A 10,624-nucleotide genomic window follows, 5' to 3' on the forward strand; every position below is an offset into this window, starting at 1 on the left:
CAATATTTTCAATGCGAAACGATTTTCATCACGCTTCCATAACTGAAATTTATTATATATACTTATATTTGAGTTGATAACGTTATACTTCCACATTGGTGCAGCGGTTAGCGAATTCGCTTTGAAAACCAAAGGTCGGGAGTTCGATCCTCAGCAGACGCATTTTTTTTTTTTTATTGTTTTTTATTTTATTTTTTTTTTTTTATTTCAGTTTTTATTTATTTATTATGAGTTTTAAAAGCATTGTAAAAAATAAGTCATTCATGGGAAATTTAACAAGTGTTTTGTTAGTGATGTCAGGTTCCAAAGTACTGTCTGTAGATAAAACTTACTTTTAAAAAAGTTTTGGGATCAAAATATACAGGCATTGAACTGTGAAAAGCACATAATGCTCTTCTCCCCGTTCACATATATTTCATCCACAAGCTTAAAAATCACTGACCAGAGTTTATTACTAGGGAAAAAAAACCTTATTGCTTATGAATTATCAAACATCAAAAAGGCTCCTACTACCATTCCTATTCTATACCAGTAGTGCTAAAAGATTAACCATAAAAATGTCATAGACTGTTAACTTAGCAGTTCAGTAAATAAAACAGAAGTTTTCGAGAATTTCGGCAAACAGTGATTTTCTCTGGGTAAAATTCTCATCACTAACTCTTAAAGATGGCTAGTCTTTTGGATTTTAAACAAGCTTTGTACATGTAAATGATTTTCATTCTCCCATACCAGACGTCTATCATAGCAGTATTTTTGCCTTAATTAAAACTGGACACATTCTTCCTTCTAAAAAGAACCCTAACTTTCTTTAGTTCGTATATAGCATATTTGTAGAGTTTTCGCATGTCAAGATTTAATCTTAATGCATTCTAAGACATTCATTCAGAAATCATGAATTATCATCAATTCTTAAAATTTTAATAGAATCTAGATCTTAATGAACATAAACTTCCTAAAACGGATTCCAGATGATTCCAGCAGCACTCCTTTAATTTTCAAGGGGCACTGGTGACTTTTTCAAGGAAGCTCTGCCTTCTAGGTAGCACCTAAGTTCATATTAATAATAACTGTTTGTATAATTTTCTGATATTCATGTGCTCCGCTGAAGTGCCTTTGTTGACCAATGCTGTTTTCCTGAGTATTTTTTGAGCCTTCATTCAAATAGTTTTAACATTTTGTTTACTGCATACATGACATCTTACACTACATCTTAATTTCAGTTACTGACCACTGCGATATATCAACAGCCAGTGGTACTTTGACTGTCGTTGTTTTTTTTTTTTTTTTTTTTTTTTTGTCTTTTTTTTCAGAAACACCCACATGTATGGTGCTTCGGCTTTTTCAACAGTTACCCATAATATATCATAGATCACGTGCTTAGCGATAGGCATTGTCCGAGTCATCTCTTGTCACACACTTCAGTATACTATATCGTTTGCGTTTACTTTTATGAGACGCCATTTTTGTTTGTTGTACTCGATTACAAGAAGGCTGTGCTTGATTTACGATAAAATTGGATTACGCACTTTAATCGAGTAAAATACGTATCCCGTTTTTAATGCGTATCAGTACGCGTAGGTTTGATTTTAAATGCGTTTTTTTTGTAAATTTCAAAACGTATTTACGCATATACGCATCTTATCTGGAGCTCTGTAATAATTTATGAAGTAAATGTAATGAAAGTTAATTTTTCATAGTGAAGTTTTGTTTTTGACTTGCGTGCAAAATGTTGTTTTGTTTGTGTTTTATAAAATTACATTTTGCACTGGTGACATGACATTTTTATAGAGAAAATACAAATTCAGATATTCGCTTCTAACGAATGGTACTGAGATGTACAATACTTGCAATACATATACCATAACCCGCCCCCACCAGACGCCTCAATGCTTTGATTATTCAAACTATCATTAATCATACAGTCAGGTCGTTTAAATATTGATATTACCGTCAGAAAGATTTGTTTATTAAAGTTATAATTTAATGTTCTTTTTGAAATATAGACGCCCAATTTTGAAAGACGCCATTTTGTTCATGTTTTTGGATGATGGCAGATTGCGCGTGCAATCTCGCAGAAAGGTCCGTCCTTGCTATTATTGCACTAATGTTGTTTACACGTAAATAATTTAAAACGCATTTTTTTCTTTACATACAACATTTGTAGTGAATGTAACTATTAGAATTTAAGTGTATTTTGACTGAGCGTTCATGCATTAAGTGAGTTTACGTGATTAATGATTTTATTTCATAATTTAGAAATACCCATCGGTTAATTAAATATGGAGCCCTATTGAAACCGATGCACGTCGATCTTAATTTATTTAGGACGAAGCACAACAATTTAGCACGACATTTCTGCAATGAGGCACGGAATTACGATAATACGTCATGACATTGTGACAATGCGGCGAGACGCACGACAATTCGAAACTGTCGCGTTGTCGCAACGCATTTTTTCTTTTTATATGTTTAGTTTAATCATATTTTATTGTAATCATCACACAAGACATTATGGTAAATGTACATCAAGACAATAATATACAGATACATATGTAAATATATATACAACAGCAAACTATCATTACATCAAGACAATGTCATATATATTACTACTGTACATTAAGAAATATTCAGTAACTTTGCAAATGTGCGATAATACAAAATGGTTGGACCACACGTTTTGCCAACATTAGAAATCGGTCCGTCCCTGGCTGTCAAATTAATGTTAGATTAAACTAAATGGCGGATTTTTGTTTGGACTAGAATGGAAAAAAAATATATGCTTAACAAAAATATAATTTTCATAGTAGAATAGTTAAGATAGTAAATTAAATAGAAGAAATGCAGGGGGAAAAAAACAATCGAAAAAAAAAACAACAATAAAACTAACACAGATAAGCGTAAAATCAATCAGTGCATCTCATCGCATCCGCTGCCGAATCCCCACACCCAGCCCAACCCAGAGCCTTCAAAACAGATATATAGTCAAACGATCAGGAGGCAGTGCTAGAGAAACGATGTGTATTTTTTATATAAGTTTGTACTTCTAAAAACAAAGATTTGTTCTCCTCAGTAGTAAGTGAATCAATTCCGTGAAGTAATTTGTGAGTACTAAGAGGATAAAATCTTCGAGTATTAATAAATAACAATCGACGAGCATTGGCATAATGGCTACATTTAAAAAAGAAATGTTCCGCATCTTCAATACCATGTCCACAAGAGCAATCGGGATAGTCTCGTAAATGGTTATAAAATAAATCATTGTTTTTATATGTTGTGCTAGAGGGCGTGGACACGCTAGCTTGCATTTCCACTACCGTCCATGAACAGGCTCAACCAAACCGAGCCTGCAACAGTTTCGTTTATGTCGTGTTGGGCGACCTATGTTTTTTCCAAGACAATTTGACGTTGTGACAGAACAACACGACAATGTGATACGACGAATGGGCTATGCGACGCAATATTACGACATTGTAATTCGGCAATTTCACATCACGACAATGTTTTAAGACAACTGGTTGGTGCGACCCAATATCACAACATTATAATGCGATACTTTCACGGTGCGATGCAATATCCCGACACAATGATGCAAGAGAACATCACGAAAAGCAAATACCACAATCTGACGTTGCGCCGCTACATTAGGACAATGTGGTGCGACAACCTGACGGTGCAATGCTACATTACAATAATATGGCGGTGAGGCGCAACGTGAACACAATCTGACGGTGCAACGCAACTATGTGATTCGACAATCTGATGGTAAGGCGCAACATCAGGAAAATGTTATCTGAAAATCTGACGGTGCGTTATTATATCAAAACAAAGTGATGCGACAATATGACGGTGCGGCGGAACGTCACGACAATGCTATGTGATAATTTGACGGTGAGTTTCAACATCGCAACAGCTTGATATTGCGACGCAGTCTGAATATAATGTGGTGAATATTAATTAGTTTTGTAAACTGCGTGGTTCTGTGGTTTTGAATGCCGTTGTGTCAATGTTATATCGCTCGCTGTATTGCATATCATGTAGTTTTATTGTGTGGTGTTTTTTTTTGGGTTTTTTTGTGCTTTTCCCACAATAATCTTGCTTTGTCGTGTCGTTGTCGTGTTCAATGTCATCATGTCACATTGTATTGCTGTATGCTTGATTTAGTAAAATAACAAGTGACTTCACAATTAACCAAACAGGATACCATACCTAGATTTTATGCATGGTCGATGTTATTTTGATGGTTTTTGCGGCTGCATAAGTAAATTCAGTATGTGAGCCGCGCCATTAGAAAACCAACATAGTGGCTTTGCGACCAGCATGGATCCAGACCAGCCTGCGCATCCGCGCAGTCTGGTCAGGATCCATGCTGTTCGCTAACGGTTTCTCTAATTGCTATAGGCTTTGAAAGCGAACAGCATGGATCCTGACCAGACTGCGCGGATACGCAGGCTGGTCTGGATCCATGCTGGTCGCAAAGCCACTATGTTGGTTTTCCCATGGCACGGCTCATGTGATTTGTTAAGATCGTTATCAGCTGCGTACTTAATTTCATGCATTTGCTTAAAGATACACCGTGCGCATCTCTGACTAAATATTTCATCACTTTATTAAAGGTGGATAATCAGATTTTGGCTAAGTAACGGATTTGTTTTAAACTTTAACATCTGATCATTTACACTCATTTATGTTCAGTTAGCGCTTAATACAAGTTAGGTTTTCACTGGAGATATTTTTAATAATTGGTTTTCCTATTGCAGTTGCCCAACCAAGATCGAGTTATTTTATCATAAGTATAAATGTGATAAACATACTTTACCTAATAAAATGTATAACTAACCGATATATTGTATTATATTCGTAAAATAATTGCATTAACAATTACATATATAGATTGAATTCATTAGAAATGCAAGTTTGAAAAATTATTATTACCTCCCTTTGCCTATCTTGGTTGCGCAACCAAGATAGAATGGAAAAAAATGAAATTCAGAAGCTACATGCATTTTAAAACCCACCTTTTGATTCAGATTGTTAAATATTTGGTATATCTATCCAATGCGAATGTAAAACTCGGAATTATACGGAAATAAAAAGAAATACCAAGCATTTTAAATATTTTCATATTAAAGGGGAGTAATTATAAATTTTTATGAAAATCAATAAAGTATACATTTCTAACAGGGATCTAACTCTAAGTAATGGGTATTTTTGTTTTTTAAACAAATCTCTAACAGAATATACAAAAAGTAAAAAATGTCACTAAATTTTGCTTAAATGTGATTGACCACCTTTAATGTAGACAATCCCAATTAACTTGACGAAATATAATCAAAGTCTTGAGATGTCTGATGGGGACGGATTTTAGTACATTCCTTTTCTGTTTAATGACATTTATTGTGTACCTCTCTTCCGTTCACTAACATGTTGGATAAAGCAGAGAATATTTGACTTTACGATTTTTTTCTATTAAAAAGGTCATGCCACGTGTACAAATGTAATAAAAACTTTACTGTGATATACAAATGTATTAAGAGTCACCACCTTTACTGTACTCTCATAAATTTCGCTATTAATAATATATTTTTGATCTACTTGTAACACTCTATTTGTAACAAAGCAAATGCAGAACTATAAAATAATATGTATAAGAAACAATTACAAATCTACCTCAAATCTAAGATGAATTCTATGTGACCTCGCACGAAGTTATCTGAAAAACCAGGAACAGACACTTGTAAAAAAAATAAAAAGATAAAAAATAATAATAATAAAAACCTGTCAGCTCTTATTAGGTGCGTACTATTTTAACCTATTTACATAAACAAACCTGTTTATATGTGTTTACATAGATGCATGTAAATTAAAAATGCCCCCCTCACTCCCTCAATTACTACATACCACCCAAACACCTAAGTATAGCTATTTTAGCTGAAATAACAGAAAAATGTCGAAAAATATAATAAAATGAATTTAAGACATCATTAAACTCGAATTAAGGGTATGAAAAAATATTCGTATTTAGATATATCCATTATTATTCTCATTTGATTGATAAAAATGGGACAAAAAAGAACAGTCTGTTTACTTGCCCCATATTAATGTAGATCCAGGGCATTTGTGTATAACGCAGTTTGGTATATAGCGACTGCTGTAATTAGGTTGACATTTGGTAATAAAAAACATACCAAATTGCGTTGCTACAATTTTGTGGTGTAAAACAGCTTTATTAGGGTTATAGTTTATTAGGAGAACATATCACCAAACATCATCGTCTAAAACTACATTGAATCCTTCAAGTGACCCTGACCTTGCACATAATTATATGCCGGCCGTTTTAAAAACAGCAGCATATAAATCTGGTATAATAATAATATTGATTTTTTAATGACATGTCATAAATCGCTTATTGAATGGCTGGTCAGTATTGGGTAACCTCACGAAACAGACAGTTAAGTCGCTAGAATATCGGCATTGACATATTTTTATCAAACTTTATTGCAAGGCTAACGCAATAGATTTTCTCAGATTTTGTGTATTTTTTTATAAAAAAAAATAACTACTGTCTAGAACTTATTGCATCACTTAAGATTTATAAAAAAAAAAATCATGACAATCAAAAGTATTTCAAACATTTAGAACAACATTTTAAAAAAAACTACTTGCATCAACAAAGTAGTAAAAACTGTCGGTTCCTTCTTAACATACCTTTGATAGCTTACACCTCCGTTTGCTACTTCAGCGTCATCAGACACCGCGTATCTTTTTTCTGTTCTGTTCATAGTTCATTTGATACTATTTTCACTTTCGTTATATCCATCTCTTACTTACACAAACTAGTTTATCATAAAATGGAACTACTTCTCAAGAAATATAGTCAAAATTGTTTTTAAATGATACAAACTCTGATCATTTCCACAGTATGAAATGCCATTCATATTTCCAAAACAATAAATTAATTGTACTTATTACAATGTAATTGTTGCTGCTGTTGTTGAAATTCGTTATACCTTTTCTAAAGGAAAGTACGCGTTTTACTGACGTATAGATATCACATATGACACGTGAATAAAGCCGCGTAATAGAATTCCACACGAACAGTCCACAAATGGTCTAGCCTTTTTTGCACGGACGTTTTTGTCCCACGGTTTACACGACTGTAATGCGAGGCGATCCCTCTTTCTGGCAGTGACCCGTGCACGTGATGAGTTTACCAGCCACGAAATGTCGCCGTTATGAGATACGATATCTTAATTTACCAGTGAATAAATACACTCGGGAATCATTACCTGTAGTGAAATAATAAACAGTGACGTTCTCAATGTTAGAAACCACTAATTGTCTAATTCCTAGGTCTCAATTTAGTATATGGTAAAGTCATTTACTTTGTCTGACCTGATTTCATAATTAGACACCCTGTAGTTACAGGTGGGTGCTGTAAAATTTTTACTGCTTATAACTTTTATCATTATTTGCATTTGTAGATTATCCGTGGCTCCTGTACACTTCACATGTTAAATCAAATACATGATCGAAGCATATAATATTCCTTTATTATATGTATTCATTTTACTAACGAATCATGTAGTAACGTCCCATCGGATACGGAAGAATGTTCAATCAGAAAATTTAATGACTAGACAATCCATGCGCCACTTAGTTCAACGTTTCGCACGAGTTTTCAGTCTTATTTTTTTTTCTAAAATTATAGTCAATTTTGGGGAATAGGTATTTGTGTATAATAAAAGGGTCATTAAAAAGTACATTGATCCGGCCCTGTAGACTGGCTCCCGTCCCTATGTTTGTTCTTATTTACATATATCAGTTTTCTTCATTAAGAGGGAAGTAACTCCAGATTTTTTATTGCCCCTGGCTCCGAACATAGGTATGGTTCAGCCATCAGATAAAATTGATCTGTTTTAGAGGCTTAACCTTTTCTAATAAAATGTTTCCTGTCTTTATATAAAAAATAACCATGCAGCCAGGGAGCCAGACTATCGGCCCTGGTGCAATTTGCCAGTCGGAATCCCAATTGACGTGAAAGCTCGGTGGATACGCCTTGACAAAATTCACTCGAGCCGAAATGAATAAACCCATTAGAGCTACATGTATTTCTAAGCGTTGATCTGCATGTCCTTGAAATACGTATTTTAAAAATCATAACAACATCCGTATCCGCTTCAAAACAAACTGTTTGCATCATGTTTGCTTTAAAATAAAAATTTAAAAAGCCACAAACTATTGAAAAGAAAAACAAAATAGTTTGAACATCCATAAATTTAACAGTAAATTAACATTAACAGACATCGCGCATTAACGCTAACATCAGGGCATCCAATTGCATATAACATATATATAAAAAAAATCCTTAAAATCTCGTGTACGAGTTTCTTGTATTTTTGTGACCTTTGGTCATTCGTGAACTTTCGCATGATGTTAGGATTTAGATGGATCATATGCTAATGCTTTAATTGTGAGAACTCTCATATTACCTCAGTTTACTAAAATGTATTTGACATCCCGCACATTTCTTCGTGTTTAGTTTCGAAATAAAGTGTTACTATGTATTCTATAAATCAATTTTAAAATTCGCGGATCGATTGCGTTTAAATATTGACAAGTTCAGAAAGAAATAGTTTTACAACCCTGCAAAAAAATATGCGAGCTGGTATAATCATGCACATGCTGGAACGAATTAAATAGACAAATGTTTTTGTATTATCTACATAATCACATATATTATATAGCAGAAAAAATATTTTATATTGTATAAGCATGTATATTGTACAAATATAAATGCCTTAAGTCCGAACCAGAGCGTGTTGCCGTTTTACCTATTGCGCCGCTGATGATGACTAAATTGCAACAGAAAAATAGAACTTTGGTAACTTAATTAAGTTAGATAGTGCAATAAATTAAAATGTCGTTCTCTTCGATCACACGCACGAGCGGTTCATCAGTTTCTTTCGTTAATTGGTGTAAAAGTAAGTTTAAAAAAATGTGTAGATTTTGGAAGTTACAAAGAGTTTTACCTCAGTTTGACGTGAGAGTCTTTCGCCACATCCAATCCACTAGTCCCCATTTCCATATCTTTCCTATCATATCCCTTATTGTCGTACCCCGCAGACATTGTTCACCTACTAACCGTCAACCTTCTCTAAAAAATTTGCAAAATGTGCAAATGAATATTCATTCTATGTTGCAATTTATTTGGATGTAAATTTCACCGCGATTCAGAAGTATCAAATCGAATATAAACTGACGCGAATATTTAAGCTTGTATCAAAATAAAGACAGAAAACTGATCGAGATATATAACTAATGTAAGTGATATAACATGAATAAATACTGATTACTTGTTATAAAGAATTATCTTTAATCTCCCAAACCCAAAACTTTATAAAAAAACAAAACATGTTAAATAGATTATTTGCAGTTTCTTTGCAATGTCCGGGTAAACCGGTGTATTAGTTATAAATATAAATTTATAGAAATTGTATCTGCTCAAAACGTGCACCACAACTATAATAGAGCGTGAAATTATTATTATTAATCCGTACCGCAGTTCGTGCGAACCTTGTAGTAAATATAGCTTAATATCAAATCAAAATGAGATAAAATTTATCGTCTGGGTATGAAGTTTTTTTTACATATCACGCTACATTATTGCTAAAAGTTCAAGAAGATGACGATGATGTCCTTACTTTGCTCACTTGGGTTTTACAGCATGATCTGGTATCATGATGACTATGGTTTGTTTTCTTTAAAAACAAATCAACGCAGAATAAAGAGTTTTCGTGGAGGGTCACCGAAAAAGACGTTTTAGATGAGATGTTCAAGTGTCGCTATAAGTGTTTTTTATACAAAGAGTAAATGAGCCGCACCATGAGAAAACCAACATAGTGCATTTGCGACCAGCATGGATCTAGACCAGCCTGTGCACCCACGTGTTCGCTAACGGTTTCTCTAATTGCAATATGCTTTGAAAGCGAACAGCATGGATCCTGACCAGAATGCGCGGATGCGCACTATGCTGGTTTTCTCATGGTGCGGCTCAAATAAGCTCTGTCCGTGACTGATTTGAACTTTTGACGGTTACAAAGGCTTGGTTGGCATGGCTGGTAGAGATTTACACCAGAAATATTCCAGAAAATTTATACTACGAGTAGTTTCAAAAACAAAACGATTATCAAAGTTTCAATCAAACATGTAGAAAAAAAGAACCCAATTAAATCGGACAGCTTGAACAGTTTGATAGTCATCCAATAAACATTTCAAAATTTCTTGCAGATTCAGAGAAGATTGTTTTAAGTTTTCCTGTATAGACATAATGTAATAAGAAAGACTTGCCCTGCGATTTTTAAAGAATCAAAATGGCTTCAAAAACATTTTTTTGCGAATTTAAATGATTTGAACAACAGTCATAGAAGAGGGTAAACCACGAAACTTTTCTGTGAAGAAATCAATATTAGATAAGTGGCTACTGAGGATTTCGTTTGAAGACATTTTTTTCTTTGAGATTTGACGCTCCATTTTCGCGACAGTACCGAACAGTTTCAATGAACAACTTTGGTAGAGAACCGTCCAAGGAACAACGCGTACCATGCCAAGATTCATCAACTTT

General features: G+C 33.9%; 1 protein-coding gene across 5 annotated transcripts in view; it reads right to left on the reverse strand.

Annotated features, from left to right (window-relative positions):
* The window catches only part of LOC123526406 (neprilysin-like), a 36,889-nt gene extending 27,204 nt beyond the window's left edge, over window positions 1-9,685 (reverse strand). The window contains exons 1-2 of one of the 5 annotated variants that reach the window (XM_053522952.1): window positions 9,561-9,685; window positions 9,033-9,157 (exon numbers count right to left, since the gene is read on the reverse strand). In XM_053522952.1, the coding sequence (XP_053378927.1) occupies window positions 9,033-9,130 (98 nt within the window). In that variant the 5' untranslated portion in view covers window positions 9,131-9,157; window positions 9,561-9,685. Of the gene's footprint in view, window positions 1-6,708; window positions 7,481-9,032; window positions 9,278-9,356; window positions 9,376-9,560 lie in introns of those variants that run through there. The other 4 variants (XM_053522953.1, XM_053522954.1, XM_053522951.1 and 1 more) reach the window with 4 other exon arrangements.
* Window positions 9,686-10,624: the final 939 nt, after the last annotated feature.

Source organism: Mercenaria mercenaria, chromosome 14 (genome assembly GCF_021730395.1).
Source record: "Mercenaria mercenaria strain notata chromosome 14, MADL_Memer_1, whole genome shotgun sequence".
NCBI classification, from domain to species: Eukaryota; Metazoa; Mollusca; class Bivalvia; order Venerida; family Veneridae; genus Mercenaria; species Mercenaria mercenaria.